Source organism: Vicia villosa, linkage group LG3 (genome assembly GCF_029867415.1).
Source record: "Vicia villosa cultivar HV-30 ecotype Madison, WI linkage group LG3, Vvil1.0, whole genome shotgun sequence".
Classification (NCBI taxonomy): Eukaryota; Viridiplantae; Streptophyta; class Magnoliopsida; order Fabales; family Fabaceae; genus Vicia; species Vicia villosa.
In genome coordinates, this window is record NC_081182.1 from 34,908,962 (window position 1) to 34,928,713 (window position 19,752).

Below are 19,752 nucleotides of genomic sequence, written 5' to 3' on the forward strand. Positions count from 1 at the left end.
AATTTGTGAGAATATAATTCAATTTGCATTATGGATAATGGAAACAATGAAATTGGAGGAAGATAAATTTTATATGCTTAGAAAAAATTAAATGGGTAGGTGAAAAAGTAAAAGAGTTAGTAACTCGCACAAATGAGTGCAAATGAGTGAACCTTCCTTAGTTTTCTAAAAATTAATTCAGAGATGCATCTCGGTATGGGTTTTTCGGGTTTGCATACAAATGCATCTCTAAATTAACCGTTTTTTTTTTTAAATTCAGGTGTTTTTTCGAAAATGCATATCTGAACACGTTTATATTATATACAACGCGCGCACAAACCCTCTCTCTTCTCCTTTTTCATTTTCTGAAACTTTTGAGATATCCTATTGGAACTCGAGAGTAACATTTTTGCAATCGATTTTTCAAGGATTAACACTACCTCTACTTCAAGCTTTCCAATCATAACTCATTCCATTTACTACATTTAACATTTTTCATCATCAAATTTTTTTTAGTAAGTTTCTCATTTAACTTTTTTTTTTTTTTTAGTTTTGATTAATGTATTAGGTAACTTTTCAACCTACATACATCCACCCACCAATCTATCCCTCATTTACCTACAAATCTCATTGATGCATTAAATGATCATAATGAAAAAATGGCCATGAAAGACGAATATGACGCTCTTATTAAAAATAAGACTTGGGAGTTAGTTCTTCGTCCCTCTAATGCTAATATTATTCAAAGTTTGTGGATTTTGATGCACAAGAAGAAACCTAATGGTTCTTTTGAGCGATACACAACTCGTCTTGTAGGCAATGGTTGTTGGAAAAATAACAAACATAGAGAAACAGGAGGAACAAAATAACAACGCAAGAGACTAACGTGGAAACTCCAAAACCGGAGAAAAAAACCACGAGCGTTGTCCATAGACAACCAGATAATATCACTATGTGAAAATTGTTACAACACATAATATACCCTCAAATACCCCAGGCCCTAGTACACTCACACCCTCCAAAATAAATATTTAACTACATCTCACAAAAAACTCTAATACAAGAGCATAAGAGAACAAAGAAAGTCAAATTGAGGCTTAAAGTGCTATTGACTGGTGCATCTTGTAAAGAAAAACTTAAATTTTATATATAGCCTTGAACTCCCTCTTCCTTCACAAAACTAAGCGATGTGAGACTTCTTCAACATATATATTTTCAATCTAACCCAACAATCTCCACCTTGATTAAAAATAATACATAAGCTTTCATTGTCTTCAGCGACAGTCATACTCCACCATAGAGTATAGTCACTTAAAGCTACACCACTCCAAGAATTTTCACATTGTCACCACCGATAATAATATATTTTACCATGAAGAATAAATTTCACTTCAAGAAATTGTTGAGATCCACCACTGGTTACTGTGTCTATCTTGGTGACAATTTAATCTCATGGTCTGCCAAACACTAATGTAATATCTGAATCTTGTTAGATTAGAAGAGAGATAAGGCATTCCAAGATAGTCTCAAAAGAAGATTATTATTTTGTAATTGTTTTTAAAATAAAATTATAAAATAGAAATATAGTAATTCTTTAAGAAAATGGGTGATACACTGACAGTGTAAATTAATTTTACACTGTCAACCAATAACGTCCATGCATCCCGTCATATTACACTTATATTATAAAATTCTTTTAATAACATAGCAAACTGTTAGTGACAGCTGATTTTCTATCGGACGACAATGTAAAACAATACATATCTATGAAATCCAAATTCTTTTATTAAAGTTAAACTAAATAAGTGACAACAAAGAAATAGAATGCACCTACTAATAAATTCATATTCAAATTAAAATTATATACATTTTAATGGTGAATAATTTATTTATTCTCAAATAAAAAACGTGATATTACTAAACTATACTTGATTTTCATTATAAATATTTTTAAAACTATATAATCATAACCAATTGTGATGCGAGATATCAATATAAACTACTAAAAAAATATTAATAACTGCCAATATTATTTAATAATCAATTTAAAATATGAGTAGTGCTATTGAATACAAAAAATAATTTGAAGAAGAAAAACAAGAATGCAGACATGTCACTATTTTAAAGGTAAATTTTAAATTGATTTTAAATTTAAATTCTTTTTTTTAATATAGATCATATGATTCTAGTTATAATGAATGGTTTGATTTATTCTTACATTTTTTGTTTTTCTGTTTTCTTACTAATAAATATTTTATTTAAAATAATTAATTTCCTCTTCAGCTAATCCATTAAAAATAAAATAAAATAATTTTATTTTTATTATTTTTAATTATTTTTTGATATCTTGAAAAATTTTCTAGGACAACATTATCCAAACTTTACTATTTATTACACTTATGAAAATCTAAGAGATGAATAAAGATGACAATGGACAGGATTTGGGTAGGGAATAATAATATTCGTCTCCATATTTGGAGTTAAAAAAATCTACGTACTCGAGTCCATACTCGCGTGGGCATCAACTGTTGTACTTGCTATGAGTATCTAAGTATCCATATTTATATCTGTTTATCCGCATTTTTTATCTAAAAATTATCGATTAATTTTAATTTATCATGTTATTTTAATTTTTTAAACATTTAAAAAATAAAAAAAATAATATTATTGAGTTAAGAAATAAACAATAACTTTTATTAAAACGAATATAAATTTAACATTGATATATTTAATAAAATTAACAAACATACATGTGCTAATAATAATAAAATTACAAATATATAAATATATATTGTGTAGTAATGAGGTGGGCTGGACACTAAGGTAGTTGTACTCACGCTCATTTCCGCTTATTTTCGTAGGTTAATGTTTTTGTCCATGCCCATATCCATTTTGCGGATTTTTACCCTATCCGTTATAGATAATTTTTTAGGATACTTATTGAAGATGGATACAATGGTCATTCCTATAAATGAATACTCCAAATATCCTTTAATTTAATTGGATAACGATATCTTTAATTAATCAAATAAAATAATTTAATGTCATATTATTTATTTATTTAAAATAAATTAATAATTAAAAATAATTTACACTAAAAATACTACTCCCTCTGGTCCCATTTATAAGAAAAGATTCACTTTTTAGATACATTAAATAAATAATGTATCTGGACAACATATTGTCCAGATACATTATTTATTCAATGTATCTGAAAAAGAAATCTTTTCTTATAAATAGGACCGGAGGTAGTAGTATTCAACTATAGAATTTATCAAAATAAAAAACAAATTCCTAAATTAATAATTAAATTTATGTATTTAAAAAAAACAGTGTTTGAATTGAACCCAGCAAACGGGGTCCTTTTTGGACATTGACGACCTTATCCATTCCAACACAAACCTCCCAAACTCTAATGGCGCTTCTACGTATTCCCTCTCCTCAATTATCCACAAAACAACAACACCATCACCATGGACCAATAATAACCTCTTTCGACTTCAACAAGAACATAAACTATTCCATCAACCTAAGACCCATTCCCTCTCTACGTCTATCTATTACTCATACACAAACCCTTATTACAACCAAACAACACGCCAATTTTACTCTCAGATTTTCCCAACAACAACAACAACAACAAACTCAAATAACCGATGAAGATAACACACAAGAATTGTCTACTACTAGGTTGCTTGCTCAGAATGTTCCGTGGACAAGTACTGCCGAAGATATTCGTACTTTGTTTGAAAAACATGGGAAAGTTGTTGATGTTGAGGTTTAATTTCTCATTCTTCTTCCTTGTATATTTTTTTTTTTCTGTTCATTTGAGGCTTTTATTTATCTGACACTGACAAAAAAATATTTATTTTTTTTTGTTTTAGCTTTCTATGTATAATAAGAGCAGAAGCAGGGGTTTAGCGTTTGTGGAAATGGCTTCCCCAGAAGAGGCTCTTGCAGTTTTCAATACTCTCCAATCATATGTAAGCCCAATATCATTTTTACTCTCTTTGCTTTCATTAACATGTGAAATCTATACATAGGGCTTTCTAGATTGTTTCTGTAGGTTAATTTGAAAAGTCGCAAATGTTCCGCTATATGTTATTTAGTACAAAATAGTGTCAAATAGCTGCTTGAGTGGCCTTATAGCAATGTAACAGTGGAATTTGAAAGGGAAAAAAAAAGACAACATTATCTGCATCTGCGATAATATTCTGCAATGTGTCAGTTTAGTATAACATTGTAGATTGTTTTTCATGTACTTTACGTTCAAACTCATTGCGTAAACTTTCTCCCCTATTAGGGGAAGGGGATAGAATAACATGGACTCTCAACCAGTGTAGTCAAGATTGAGTGTTGGATTGTAAGAACGTAAGTGCTAAGGATGCCCGAGAGTGCTACGATCAGAGAGTGATTGTTTTCGTTGGTGGCATGGTCAAGATCGAGCTTTTTGAAGTAAGATCGTAAAAAAAAACGTGTTAGGTCTTTTTGTGGGCGTGTCTTATGATTTTCATGTTTTTGTATATTTGTGAGTATCAATGTATGAAATTACCCTTTTTTCCTTCGGTGGGATTTTATGTAGAGTTTTACGATCTTTCACAAGCTGACTAATCCTGCTTAAGATCTCATGCTTGACTACATTGTTCTCAACCTTTTGGCTTTTTTACTTTTGTTTGTCTTCTGCTCTTAAATTTACTTGGCATCTTTAGAAAGGGACCTTGATTCGATGTGTTTATTTGTTTATTTTGTGAATGCTGCGTAGGAGTATGAAGGCCGCGTAATAAATCTCAAATATGCTCGGCTTAGAAAGGAGAAAACACCGCCACCAGTGGAACATAAGCCAATAACATTTAACTTGTTTGTGGCAAACTTGTCCTATGAAACGAGGTCGAAAGATCTCAAAGAGTTTTTTGACTCAGGAGCTAGTGGAGTTGTTTCTGCAGAGGTTATATTCCGTGAGAATCCTAGAACACCATCTGGTTATGGATTTGTGTCCTTCAAGACCAAGAAAGAAGCGAATGATGCTCTTTCCGAGTTTCAAGGAAAGGTAACTCGTGGTTTCTTGCACCAATTTATTTATTCAAATTCAGATTCATGAGTATGTGTGTGTATTATATTATCATTCTTACAAAATTTCCTGCAATGTGACATTTTCAAATTGATTTTCTGCAGAAGTTGAAGGGAAGGCCAATCAGGGTTGCACCTAGTAAGCGATTTGTTCAACTGGCAGAGGAGAGTGCAGTGTCCGAAGATACATCATCTGAGTCGAGCGCGAGTGAGGCAGTAACTGAGAAAGCTGATTGATATCATTATTATTGATGTTGTTGTATGCCCTCGCTTCAAACATTTTGATTGTTTTTCACATTCTTACCAATAATAGTACAGTCTTTAATTGGTTTAAATTATGTACTATTACAGGTAGTTTTCACCTTTGTGAACTCGAGGCTTAAAAGATAAAAGAAATGAGTAATTAAAAGCACAAAAATCTGTGATTCAAAAATGAATAGTCTTTGTTAATGAATTGATGACATCTTCATGAAATCAATATAGCCAAAGTTCTGTTAACAACCTAGCTGTTCCAAAAGATATTTTAATCAATCAAGGTGCTAAGACCCTATGGAAATCATGAGCTTTGGTTTCCTTTCCTACCACTTTTCTTATTAAAAGGGATCTTTGTGTCAGCTCAAAACTGTTTTTTTGTTGGTAATGGGTCATGGCAATGAGGGAAGATACATCTTCACCTAATGTTTAAAATACTTTCATGTTCTCTTACATTATCTCTAATAATACTTTACCAAAAGCACAAACAGTGGTCTTAAATTTCATAACTATGTCATGATGATTTCATCGTGTTAGGTAAGCAGTTAGGATCAAGATTCTAGAAGTCACATTCTTCTCCAACCCATATTTTTCATGTTGTTCCTAATATGGAGTCTCAAGAAATCAAATTATAACAATATTCAATAAACAGTATGTATTGATTCATTCCTTAAGGATGTGATATAAGAGAATTGTGCTCTTATGCCCTCATTAATTTGTTGGTAATTGAAACTTTATAACTAAATTATATAGCTATTAAACATGCAAACATACAGCACGTTAGGAGTTGTTACGTTGCTGTGTGTGTACCAGAATGAGTAGGTTCTAAGCAAGAACTCATTTTCAAACCATGATCAAGGTTACTTGATTATACACCATCTTGTGGGACCCTCGTTCAAATAAAAAACGTTTAAGGACTAAAATGCAATTTACTCAAAAAAAGTTTAATATTGGGGCAGGCAAAGGACATAGAGGTATGAGACTAATCTACCCTACACTTTTCTTCATAAGCAATCCATCATAACATATCCTCTTGGACTAATGTAGGTGAGTTTCTATTGCAAGTTTTTGTCAATAGCACTATAATTGCTAAACAATAATTCATCTCAACTCAACCACAAAACTTTACATATCTCATAATGAAAGTTGGAAAGAACACACATAACCATCTTTTATGACCATGTATTAGGTAAGAAGTGTAACTCAAGTAATCCTCATGCAAAAAAATTGACCAACATGTCCCTAACTCTAACAACTCCTAACCCCTTCTTTCTTGCAATTATATAATGCAAACCCATTATTCCAAACAACATCCTCACCTCAGAACTTCTCTCTCCTCTGTATTCTGTTCTGCTTCCCTTCATTCTCCTCACTACATCATCAAATGGCATTCTCTAGTGCTTTGCTTTTGTGCTTCTTTTTAGCATTCAACATGGCACTTCCAACCCTTGCAACTGTCTACACTGTTGGAGATGCTTCAGGTTGGGTAATTGGTGGTGATTATAGCACATGGGCTAGTGACAAAACCTTTGCAGTTGGTGATAGCCTCGGTAAGAAGTTTGCATTTTTTTTCATAAGGAAAATAAATTGTTGCAATTTTAACGTCCGGGATTGACCTGTTGGTGAAGGCTTTGAGACCTTCTCTCAAAGTGTCATGATCTAATCTCACTAGATGGGTCTCTGTCCATGTTGAATGTTGCTCTGACTTTAAATAGACCCCACAAATAGACGGTAGGATTGATCTCCTCGAATTAGTCTGTCATAGGACCAGAAACCGAGTTTTAAAAGAAAAATTGAAATTTTATTAATTTTTCGATAGTAACTGATGTATGTAAGTTGAATATGACAGTGTTCAACTATGGAGGTGGCGCGCACACAGTGGATGAAGTTAAAGAAAGTGACTACAAATCATGCACATCTGGAAACTCAATTAGCACAGACAGTAGTGGTGCCACAACCATTGCTCTTAAGAAAGCAGGCAAACATTACTTCATTTGCGGTGTTCCTGGACATTGTACCGGTGGCATGAAACTTTCCATTAAGGTTAAGGCCTCTTCTGGTTCTTCCGCTGCTCCTTCTGCAACACCATCATCGTCAGCAAAAGGTTCACCTTCTTCTGATGGCACCCCCGCCACACCCTCCACTACTACTACTCCTACTAAGCAAAATGAATCTTCAGCTACAAGTCTCTCACCAATTGTTGCTTTGGTTTTTACTGTTTCATGGATTTGTAGCTATGTTTTGGTATGATGAGTTTCCTGAGATATAGTCAGGACAGAGGCAGTGCTTCCATGATTTTCTGTTCACTTTTCATATTATTATTCTCTCTGGATTTCATTTCTTGTTTGATCTATTCATATTTATGGAGGTTCTGCATTAATTAGTAATCTAGGAAATCTTGTATTGTTATTCTGTTTCTATTTTTGCTTAATATATTGAATGATTATTTGTTACTGAGATTACCATCAACAACCTTACAATAAAATATCCTCAAATTCTTTAGAATTTTTGTTGTTTTTCATCTTTACAGATTCATCAAACCTAATTTTTAAACAATTCAAATCACCATAAAAAAAAAAATTTAATTGATTTAATCTTTTAGCATAACAGAAATAAAATTTGGAAAATTATGAGAATCCTTTCCTAGTTGAATTTCCTTAAATCTCAAGAACAATGAACACTCAACTACAACAATACCCAAGTATGTTACTGACACACTCCACAAATTATCAAAGGATCAAAAGTTTTTAAAAAGCTTTGAGATTTTGAAAAAGAATAAAGAAGAGAATATGAAAGCAGTTTTTATATAGCTACAAATCCATGAAACAGTAATTTTCAGTATCTATTTCCTGTTGCGTGTCTGGTTGTGGGGCGGCGACTACGGCGATCTGCTCCCTTCTTATTTCTTGACTATTCTGATGATATTCTTGGGCGATCTTTTGGTCCCTTTAAACTACTCCAACTCGCCCATTGGATAGCAGGTATTTCATGCTCAAATGTAGGGTGGAAATGACAGCCCCCGATTAGTTTAGAGCGAGCCGCCCCATGATGGTATTGTATGATGACGATGCGTCTACTACAAGATATTTCATCTGGACTAACTTTGTGCTTGCCTCAAACTCGAATGTCGTCTCGAGTGCTATGTGGCCTTTCACCTACACCTGTTCGCTTGAAATATCAACTAAAGAGCATTCGAATGCTCATATGTCATATGGATCAAGGAAAAGCCTTTCAAAGGCACTCAAAAACAAGACACCAGTTGAACTTTTAGGGTCAATCAACACTCGCTTTACATTTCAATTATTGTTATTGCACCGTGATGACCATGAGATCATTATTGTAAGGGAGGATATTTCAGAACCAACAAGTATAATGATTGCCTTAAAAATTTACCCGACGTTCTGCCATGGAAGAAGTGGATTGTCCACCATCAACAAAGCCTCATACAATGGTGTTGATGATGATATCTGAGATTCGTTTCACCATCCTCATTAAAAAGGTGACATAAGTGACCTGTGAATGATAACGAGTGTGACCTACGTTAGTTTTATAGATGCACGCATTGCAAATTGTACTTGCTAAAAACGTACAATAGGGATAGCCCTATATTGCATTGTGTTTTAGGGTTATTGGTGTTGTTAGATCTAGAGCAATCTCATATAGAATGGTGAGAAGCTTTGTATCTCTAAAATTAGGTGAATTGAATGTCCCTCCTCAATCCCATGGTTGAAGTATTTATATATGTCTATTTGTTATAAATTCGTAGACCCGTCGAATGGTTATTCTCCCCCCTCTTAGGAGCGGGAAACTGTTATCATCCATATTCTTCAGGGGAACGCGGATACCCCCTTTGAACGTTAGTACCCAAGGACACGACAATCCCATGTGTCATGAGTGGTTTGACCCAAGCCCAATTGAGGGCCAGTGATGCAACTATTGGGCGAGTATTGTAATCAATGGGCAACAAGAACCCAACTTGTGCGACATATGGTATTATCTAGGTACTCTCCCAAAACTAACTTATATTGATTCCTTTTAGTTTACATTCATTTAGAAAAAACGAAATTATCCCAGATTAATGGCCATGCATTTTACATCACTCGATCAAAGAGTCCATAGATATTACTCTTATATATGTAGGAGTGACAAATCTTGTCTAATGGTTTTAGGTCGAAGGCTGATATACAACACAATTGGTATGAGAATAACTTATGACACATACATAACACACTATATAGTGTGAGATATTGGATCAAACTCTAGTATGATCGAAGGGTAGTTTCTGGTTCGACAGAGAATATGCATGAGGTCGAAGCTTGTTCGCATGTCGCTGTCGAAGTAGTGCGTGTTGTAGTCAAAGTTGTTCTAACATGCATTAGTCAATATTCTTAGGTTTGTTAGCATGTCGAATTGGACATATCTGTTAAGTCCAATTGTTTAAGTTAGCTTGTACCCTAAATTAGCTTGTATGGGTATTTGTGAAAAAAGCTCATTAGTTTAGTGTGTTAGTTTAATTATAAATAACATATTTGTCTTTCATCATTGCATACTTCAAATCCTAATTTAGGGTGAGAGAGTTACTTGTTATTCTTGTAACACTTGTAATCTTGATTGAAAGAAAAAGTAAAGAATAGCAACTCTAAACAATTATTTGTGTTCTTATTTCTCCCCTACTTTTTCTTACCCTTGTGGGTTTCTTTCCGAAATAAACCTATTATACTTTGTAATTTCGACATCGTTTTTCACAACAAACTGGTGCGGTGAGCTTGGATAAGATGTCTTCAACAAAGTATGAGATTGAAAAGTTCACCAGAGTGAATGATTTTGGTCAATGGCGCTTGAAGATGAAATCCCTTTTGGTCCAGCAGGGTTGTTCGGAAGCGTTGAAGGGAGTGACATTTATGGATGTTGTGTTAACGAAAAATGAAAAGACGACAATGATAGAGAAATCCCATAGTGCAATCTTGTTGAGCCTTGGTGATAAGGTTCTTCGACAAGTATCAAAGTAGACGACGACATCAGGGTTAATGATGTGTTTTCTCCTGTTGTGAAGCATAGGTCCATTTGAATTTTTCTTTCCATGATGGCACAATTTGATCTTGAACTGGAACAAATGGATGTGAAGACAACGTTCTTGTATGGTGATCTAGATGAAGCAATCCTGATGAGGCAATCTGAAGGGTATGTCAAAAAGGGGAAGGAAGAATATGTGTGAAAGCTGAAGAGATTTTTATATGGACTGACAGAATCTCCTTGACAGTGGAATAGGAGATTCGACAAGTTCATGACACGCATAAGTTTCATTAGAAGTCAGCTAGACCATTGTGATTACTTCAAATTTTAACTTGGTAATTCATTTGTTATCTTGTTACTTTAGGTGGATGATATTCTCATAGAAAGCAACAATGTCAAAGATGTAATGAGGGTAAAGGCTAAACTTAACGAGGAGTTTGACATGAAGGATCTAGGAGCAGCATCCAAGATTCTTGGGATTGACATCTGAAGAGATAGAAAGCAGTCAAAGTTATGCTTATCTCAAGAGGCATACCTACAGAAGATTCTCGACAAGTTTGGCATGTCGAATTCAAAGTCTGTTGTGACTCCGACGAACCCTCAATTCAAGCTGAGTATTGATAAGTGTCCCAATACTGATGTCGAAAGAGCTTATATGAATAACATTCCATACGCTAATATAGCAGGTTCTTTGATATATGCTAGGGTCTATACTATACTCAACATAGCATATGCAGCAAGTCTTGTAAGCAGGTACAAGGAGATTCCTAGAAAGGCTCACTAGTAAGCATTGAAGTAGATTATAAGGTATATAAATGGGTCTCTGAATATAGTCCTAATTTATGGCGGAGCCTTGGGTGAAGATAGTAAAGCAGTAATCGAAGGATATGTCGACTCTCATTATGCAGATTGTATGGATTCCAAAAAATCTATTTCAGGATATGTTTTCACTATGTTTGACACAACAATTAGATGTAAAGAAACATTTCATAAGGTTGTTGCTTTATCAACCATTGAAGAAAAATATATTTCCCTCACTGAAGTTGTGAAAGAAGCATTGTGGATTGAAGGTTTTGCTAAGGAGCTGAAACTTCAAGGTCGGTTATCACTGGTAAATGTGATAGTCAAAGTGCAATACACCTTTCGAAGAATTCAGCCTATCATGAGTGAACCAAGCACAACTATGTGAATTCAATCTTGAATTGATCCAAGTTATACACCTCTTCAATTTTTAAATTTTAATCTTCTATCATAAAGAAATATAAGTGTCAAAATATAGATACTTGGATCGCTAGTGAGATTAAATTTTCCGTAGTTGCAAGATTAACAAACTTTTTCTCAATAATGAGAAAAGAGATCCAAATCATATATATGAACTTTGTAATAGAAAATAAAACTTTCTGAAACTTTTTACAACTTACACAGTTGACATATAAGCATAACATATATTTTATACTATGATATGGATATGTTGTTCATAGGTTTTGGAATAACATCATTGTAACTCCCTTACAAAAAATTTTCTCACATTCACTCAAGAAAAAAACATCTAGTCCTTTTAAGGTATCCATAGACCTTCTTAATACTGATCTAGTTATGAACACTTTAAATAAATTTTGCTAATTATCATGTTGTACATATCTAGTGTTTATGCTAATAGCATATGGTACATCTAGTGTAGTACAAATTATGGTTTACATGATTTATTGAATCACCAAAGCATATTTATGCTTTTCATGTGTCTTTTTTCTCATCCAATGAGGTAATCCATTGTCCATCGAACAAAATATCATGTTACACAAGCAATACTTTTAATGTGAGATCATGCATAATAGATGTCTCAATACTCTGTCAATATATGTACCTAAGCAATGGCTAGGTAGGATGCATCAACAATTTATCTGTATAGATTATGATTTTCAACCTTTTAGAAAATCTCACCTATGCATTTTTATTAAAACCATTTTATTAACCATGTCCTTCATTTGTGGTATAGCAAACTTTTTTGGATTATTAGTAAGTCACCTACATACTATACTTGATTGGTACAAATACTCCCACTAACTTTCTTCTGTGCACAAGATTTAAACTTGACACTTATTAATCCAAATTTTCATAAAACTTAACTAATATAAAGATTCAACTGCAAGAAGCTTTCTCTAATCCATAAATATATTTTAAATGAATTATATACTTTTCTAGCATCCTCTGGGTTACAAAACTATCTATATGAGTCACACACATATATGAGGTCATTCCAATTAAGAAATGTGACCTCTTTCTCCATCTTTTAGAACTTGTAGTCAAAGCAGAACATTATGATCGAAGTGAAAGTTTCATCATAATTTACTTTTTAATTTTGTGTGAAACACCCTCTTCAATCAATCATATCTTAAAGTTATTCAAAATACCATCCAGGTCAGTCATATATAAGACTCACTTTCTTCTTATGAGTATTTCTCAATTAGATGATACAATGCATTGCATATCAATATACAGTTTATAAACATGGACTTTATATAAGATTTTGTGGCGTTTACCACTTAGAATCACGATCGTTTATGGTCTTTTCTAGATCTCTTTCTACATGAGCCAGTGGCCAACAACAACTCTCTTGTTAAATTGCTTGCGGCGCATGGCATCCCAAATGTCTTTAGCCGTATCACGCAGAAAAATGGTTTCCATGATTGACCGATCAACGAACTAAAACAAACCATTATTGACCTCCAAATCATACAATTTGCTATCCTCGGCCGCCTTTAGTTGTTCTTGAGTTGCATTTGGAGGTGCAACGGTGACGCCAAACTCGATCACGATGCAACTTTTCCATCAACATCGCTCAATGATGATATAATCTATCAAACATTAAAATAGCTGGTTGAATAAAATGCGAGGATTCAAACATGGTGGAAGGAAGACTAGTGCAATAACGATGAAAGAAAGGCTTACGTTTACAAATTAAACAAAACAAAATGGAACCAACATTAATAACTATAATTGTAAAGGGAATTCATAATAAATAATTGTCGGAGCCAGACAGCTAATGTATTTGAATGAAACACTAATAATATTAAGTGCTAATCACAATCATAATATTACAGTAATACAAATTGAACACACTCATGTTTTGGTAATCATATCATAACATATATTAGTATATACTATCAAATCCTAACTATATATACGCCATGCAACGTCACGCCTCCGATCTACATCAGCAAAGCAGCAGCGACGAATGCAGCGATGATTCCTCCTCCAACGGCAACTCTGGCGGGGGCAGAACCCGTAGGACCCTCAGCTGGCCCATCGGCAACGGCGGCATCAGCAGGTCCTGAAGCAACTGGGGACATGGATGGAGAGGTGGTGGGGGAGACAGGAGCGGGAGGAGAATCGGTGGGAGAAGCAGCAACTGGAGAGTCGGAGGCAGGTGTAGTTGTGGAAGGAGACGAAGCCTCAGGGGAAGTGGCGGAGGAGGTTGGAGATTGGGTTTGGGATTCAGTGGGAGGGGGAGTGGAGGTGGTGGTGGTGGTTGGTGGAGGAGTGGAGGTGGAGGTGGTGGGAGGAGGAGTGGAGGATGTGGTTGGAGGAGGAGTGGTGGAACCAGCGCTGGTGGCAGTTGGTGAAGAGGCTGGGACGGGGGAGGATTTAGGTGCAGCGGCGTTGGCGGTGGGGGTGGTGGTGGGTGCTTGACCGGAAACGAGGGTGGAGAGTAATGTGATGATGAAGAAGAAAGCAATGTTGGAGGAAGACATGGTTGATGATGATGATGATGATTGTTGGAATGAGATGAGAAAAGGTTGTTGGTGAAAGAGAAATGTTGAAGAAAAGAAAAGAAAGGGAGAGAGTATTTATATGGTAAGAAATGAAAGAGAGAGAGAGGAGGAGAAGGGGTCTTTACCGAGTCAACCGCGCGCAACCGAGCATTTTCAACAAAAACCAATAAAAGTAAAACAGTTTTTGTTAATTTATTGATTGATTGATATGAGAGGAAGATTGGGAACAAGATTAACTACCATTTAAATTTGGATTTCTCTCACCCAAACAACGTCTTTATTCTAACTTACGCGCCAATTCTTATTCTCTTTTGTTTTTTAGGCTGTCATTTTATTATTATTATTATTATTATTATTATTATTATTATTATTATTATGGAAAAGCTAATCTGTGCCCTAAGGACACACGTTAATAAGCTATTTATATAAATATTTTCTTGAAATATTATTATTATTATTATTATTATTATTATTATTATTATTATTATTATTTCACTTTGTTATTATTATTAGGTTTAATTAAGTTCTCACTATTTTAATTTAATTTTTAATTTTATATTTATTTTTAACCAACATTATTTCAGAGGTCCTTTAAGTTATTTTACTAGTAATCAATTATTTTTTAAGTTTTTTTATAACAACCTAATCTTTTAAGGTGACTCATATATCTAATTGCATTCATCATTTTCACAACACTCAAATGACCATATTGTTAAAAAAAAAAAATTTAAGGAGTCAATCTAATACAATAAAATAACTTAAAGACTCATAATCTAATTAAACCTTATTTTTATTTAATAAACATCGTTATTTGGTCTCTTAAATATTAATTTGTTAAAAAATTAATCTAATTTTAAAATATTAACTTTAATTGCCTATAATATAATAGTTGCATATATTTTATCATTTTAATTTAACTTATCTTTACTTTAAAGGTAAGTTAAAAAAAATGAAATATATGCAACTATTATATTACAGGAACAAATGAACAAAATTTTAATTGCCAAGATGTCAAAGTGGATGAACAAATGAACAAAATTAGTCTTGTGCAGTAGAATAATCGAGCTGTTATCAAAAGTTTAAAGGTGAGCATGAGCCCCATCAATCAATACAATAAAGACGGACATATGGTCAGCATACACATGACCAATTTCGACAACGACCGGTTACCCGAGTTACAAGATCAGCGTAACGGTTACGGGACAGCCAAGTGTCACTTGGAAATTACGAAATTGATCGGGAAGACGTTACATGGCGATGATAGGGGCGACAGACGTTATCTAAGCCATTTAAACTTGGGACTCGAAGGGACATAGCTTTATGAATCAAAGAGATAACATAGTGTGAGTGCACTTTCTCATTAGATGTTTTGCATGATGTCAAAACTAGGAAACCTTTAATATTTCTGTGCATTGGACGATATATCTGATTTATCATGTGCACCTTTGTATTAAGGATCTTAGAATGCTTTTAGAACATATTTGGAAAAGGTATCATGCATTAAAAATGATTTCCAATGCATTAAAAATCAATTTTTACACAAAACACAAGTCTATGAGTCGACACTTATGGGTCATTAATAAAGCATGTAGCCTCTGTTTGTATGTGTCGACACATACAACCTCTCAGATTGACACATACTGTAAAAATTACTTTTATGTGTCGACACATACGATGGACATGTCGACATATGCACTGTATTTTTTAAGCCTATAGCTTCTAGATCTATATGTCGACACATGACCTTGAATAGGTTGACGCATGCATCGACATATGTCGGACACACGACCTTGAATAGGTTGACGCATGCATCGACATATGTCGACACATGACTTATACGTGTCGTCACATGTTGTAGCTTTTCTGAAAAATTGCATTCTTTTTCAATTTTTAAGTTTCTTTTTTGCCTCCAACTTGTACACTTATAAATACTTCATACATGCATCATTTTCAACTTGATGAAACTATAAACACATACAAAGATTGCTCTTCATCTTCAATCTTCCATCTATGCATACACACAAACAAACTACACATAATTATTTTTTGTTTGGGTGTCATCTAGACTAGGTTGATAACGTCCAATTTAGGTCGGTGTACTAGTATATTAGATTGAGAATCTTTAGGGGTTTCATTTGGAAAAACCTTAGGGTTTATCCTCCAAGTTCTTAGTGTTGAATTGGGAGTTTACATAAGATTTCGCAAATAATGGATTCGGTCAAGTGAAAGCCTTTGAAGAACGGGGGTTCTTGCAAATGAGTAGCGTGAGACGGTGAATCGTTTGGAAATCTTGGGACAAGGTAATACGCAATTGGATTCGATCGAGTGAAAGGTTTGAAGAACGGTGTTTCTTGCAAAGGAGTAGCGTGAGATGGTGAATCAGTTGGTGTTAGCGGGATACTTGATCGTGCTCTAATCAAGGGAAGAGAAAGGGTTAGAATCAACATCAAACATTGGGTTTGTAGGGTTGTATTGCTACATTTCTCTTGTAAACGAATTTTGGCAAAGTAAGATTGATATCTCAATTCCGATTGGGGGAATACGTAGCCTTAGCAAAGACGATTGGTGAACTGCCTCAACAAATTCTTATGTCATCTCTCTCTCACACATACACATTTAATTTTCTTAAGCAAATTGTTAAATTCATTGATTGAGTAATCTATTCATATAGATTTATCCTTTGATTATTAAACATTAAATTGTTTTGTTGATTATATTAAAATCTATTGGATTGTAAGTGGTATTTGATATCAACAAATTCAAAAGGAAAATCTGAAAAATCGATCGCACGTCAAGTGTTCGACAATTTACTAGTTTATGTTTTCTCACTAATTTCATTGGAAATAGATTATCTTAGTGATCCTATTGAAATGATTGCTTTAGAACTTGATGTATTAGTTGCTCATCATTGTTGTATATTCCATACGGTATTGTGCATATATGAGTTTCTAATAATCGATTCGATTTAGACGACTTGTTCGATCTAGCCTAAATCTTCCGCTTGACATAGTTTAAGCGCGTTTCAAAAATAATTTTTCAAAGGAAGCTTTACTTTGGAGATCTATTCACCCCTCTAGATAAGTTGTCATCGTCTAACAAGTGGTATCACAAGCTCCGGTTAATTTCGTGCTTTAAAATGCTATTAGATAATGGCTACCGAACCTAAAGAGGCGTACAATAGAGCGCCTATTTTCACCGGTGAAAACTATAGTTATTGAAAAGTTTGTATGTGTATTCATATCAATTCATATGATAAGAGAGTGTGGGATGCTATTATCAACTGTTCAACTCCAATTACCGTGACAGATGCTAATGGTGTTGTCACACCTAACCCGGAAGCACAATGGAATGATGATGATAAGAAAAAGTGGGCTCACGGTTGGAAAGCACAAAATATTCTCATATTTGTTTTTGGTGTTAATGAATTTTATCGTGTTTCCCATTATGAAACCGCTAAAGTTATGTGGGACGCATTGCAAGTTGCCTATGAGATAAAAAGATTTTGGAATGTTCGCATTCCTCCTTCTAAATCCTTGCTGCTTTGGAGAGTGATACACAATAAGATTCTTCATATGCAGGAAGCTTCCTAAATGATGAGCTCGATGATTATTAAAAATTCACCATAAAAATCATCGAACTCATCATTTAGGAAGCTTCTTCATGAAGATTGGTCTAGGCAATACTTTGTTGCAAAGTTGACTGGGACATGCTTGTCATTGAAATTGCAAAGAATAGAAATTGGTCTACCCTTTGGTTAGATTAAGTTAGCCATTTTAGTGGGAAGGCAACCACCTTTTGCCAATAAATTAGCTAACATTGATTTACATGTACATAACTTCACTCGGTGGAAAGTGGTTTTGCCAATAAATTAGCTAACATTGATTAACATGTACATAACTTCACTTGGTGGGAAGTGATTCATAGGAATATCCTTATGGAATTTGCTAGAAACTCTACTAAACTTCCTTATTATAGAATTTTTCATTGAGGGATTTTGATTTTAGTCTTCTTAATTTTTGTATTTTTGTATCTCTGTAACGTCCTTTCTTTTAATATATTTGGTGCCTCTTGCCCCTTTTTTGCCAAGAAAAAAATATCAATTTTGCTTTTACTCAGGCTAAAAAAATTATCTTTGTTGATTGAACAAAAAAATATTATATCGATTATGCTATATACTCAATTGATTTATAAATAGCTTTTTAATCATATTTGATTTTAATATTTATTATGTTTAAATCTATACTTCTAGTTATTTTAAAAATATATCGGTCAAAACAATGTCATATTTATAAATATTAATATTTAACATTAATAAAATCTTTATGTTCATTAAACTGTAAACAATTACAATATGAGAATTTCTTCACCCACCTCCCAACCTTCTTGGCCACCTCCGGTGAATTTACCACAATACCCCTTGTTTCGGAAGTTCATTTCCGAAACTGTACTTTTTTTCTTGAAAAAGGTGTTTTCGGAAATGAACTTCCGAAAACGTGTTTTTTTTAATATAAAATATTGATTTCGGAGATTCATCTCCGAAATAAAGTGACTTTTTCAGAAAATGTGGTGTTTCGGAAGTTCATCTCCGAACGCACCCCCCTGGGGAATTCGGAAATGAACTTCCGAAAATAGGTCTGGACAGAAGAAAATGAACAATTCGCTTTATTTAATCGGGTGAAAATTACAACGATAATATTACATAAAATTAAAGTTACATATTGTTAAACACGGGTAGGTGGGGATGAGAGAGTGGTGGGGAGAAAAAAAGGCTTCCAAATTTCAAAAGGTTTATTTATTATTTTAATAAAAATACGTACAACTGAAAGTAACAAATGACGGAGGAGGTGTAACCGGAGCCGAAACATATGACGGAGGAGGTGGATGTCCGGAGGAAGAAGACCCGGAGGTACGTCCACCGCGAGACAAAGGAGCCAATCAATGTAAGCTATAATTTATCATTATCATCAGGGGACGTCATTACAAAAAATTGGAAAAAAAATCTTATTATTTTTAATCTTGATTTTTTAGAAATGACCTCCCCAGATGATAATCATAAACTATAGCTTACATTGATTGGCTACTTTGTCTCGTGGTGGACGTATCTCCAGTTCTACTTCCTCCAGACATCCACCTCATCCGTCATATGTTCCGACCCCGGTTACCACTTCCAAAAACTAACATGATAAATCCAATACAAATACACTGTGCGATACAATCCGAAATCAGAACAAAACAAAACAAAAACATGTTATTCTGCCCGACGAGCGTTACAAAATACACATCAAACAAAAAAAAATACGTTATTCTTCCCGACGAGCGAACTCCTCCGAATGAAGATAATTATACCAATCCTCATCCCACTAAGTATCAGAACCATCAGCGTTGATCACGCCTGAAGGCTGCGAAGCAGAACCAGTCAAAAGTTTCTTCTTCTCCTTCTTCTCCTTCACCTCCTTCACCTCCTTCACCTCTTTCACCTCTTTCACCTCTTTCACCTCCTTCTTTGAAGAACCCTTTCTTCCCTTAGCGTCAGTCCTGCGTGCTGGTTGGTTGCCTGACATGTTCCTGTAAACAATTGAAATTGATTAATATGAGAGACAAAATAAAAAACAAAAAAATTTGAACTTCTGATATATTTCGGAAGTTCATTTCCGAAAACTGGGATGGA

The 19,752-nt window shown here is 34.1% G+C and overlaps 3 protein-coding genes across 3 annotated transcripts; 2 read left to right on the plus strand and 1 right to left on the minus strand.

Moving 5' to 3' along the window:
- The first annotated feature begins 3,315 nt into the window (after positions 1-3,315).
- On the plus strand, positions 3,316-5,381 carry LOC131660962 (28 kDa ribonucleoprotein, chloroplastic-like). The gene is made up of 4 exons (XM_058930337.1): positions 3,316-3,757; positions 3,864-3,962; positions 4,742-5,026; positions 5,152-5,381. The coding sequence occupies exons 1-4, from the start codon at positions 3,395-3,397 to the stop codon at positions 5,281-5,283; spliced, it is 879 nt and encodes a 292-aa protein (XP_058786320.1). The 5' UTR covers positions 3,316-3,394; the 3' UTR covers positions 5,284-5,381.
- Positions 5,382-6,590: 1,209 nt separating this feature from the next.
- LOC131660963 (blue copper protein) lies at positions 6,591-7,751 on the plus strand. Its single transcript, XM_058930339.1, has 2 exons — positions 6,591-6,848; positions 7,148-7,751. Exons 1-2 carry the CDS (start codon positions 6,683-6,685, stop codon positions 7,546-7,548), a joined length of 567 nt encoding a protein of 188 aa, XP_058786322.1. The 5' UTR covers positions 6,591-6,682; the 3' UTR covers positions 7,549-7,751.
- Positions 7,752-13,520: 5,769 nt separating this feature from the next.
- Positions 13,521-14,063, minus strand: LOC131657866 (classical arabinogalactan protein 4-like). The gene has a single exon (XM_058927217.1). The coding sequence runs from the start codon at positions 14,061-14,063 to the stop codon at positions 13,521-13,523; it is 543 nt and encodes a 180-aa protein (XP_058783200.1).
- Between the last annotated feature and the right edge of the window lie 5,689 nt (positions 14,064-19,752).

Coding starts and splice junctions, on each gene's coding strand:
- LOC131660962 (XM_058930337.1), top strand. CDS start 3,395: ATGGCGCTTCTACGTATTCCCTCTCCTCAATTATCCACAAAACAACAA. Junction 3,963..4,741: donor TCAATACTCTCCAATCATAT/GTAAGCCCAATA, acceptor AATGCTGCGTAG/GAGTATGAAGGCCGCGTAAT. Junction 5,027..5,151: donor TTTCCGAGTTTCAAGGAAAG/GTAACTCGTGGT, acceptor GATTTTCTGCAG/AAGTTGAAGGGAAGGCCAAT.
- LOC131660963 (XM_058930339.1), top strand. CDS start 6,683: ATGGCATTCTCTAGTGCTTTGCTTTTGTGCTTCTTTTTAGCATTCAAC. Junction 6,849..7,147: donor TGCAGTTGGTGATAGCCTCG/GTAAGAAGTTTG, acceptor TGAATATGACAG/TGTTCAACTATGGAGGTGGC.
- LOC131657866 (XM_058927217.1), bottom strand. CDS start 14,063: ATGTCTTCCTCCAACATTGCTTTCTTCTTCATCATCACATTACTCTCC.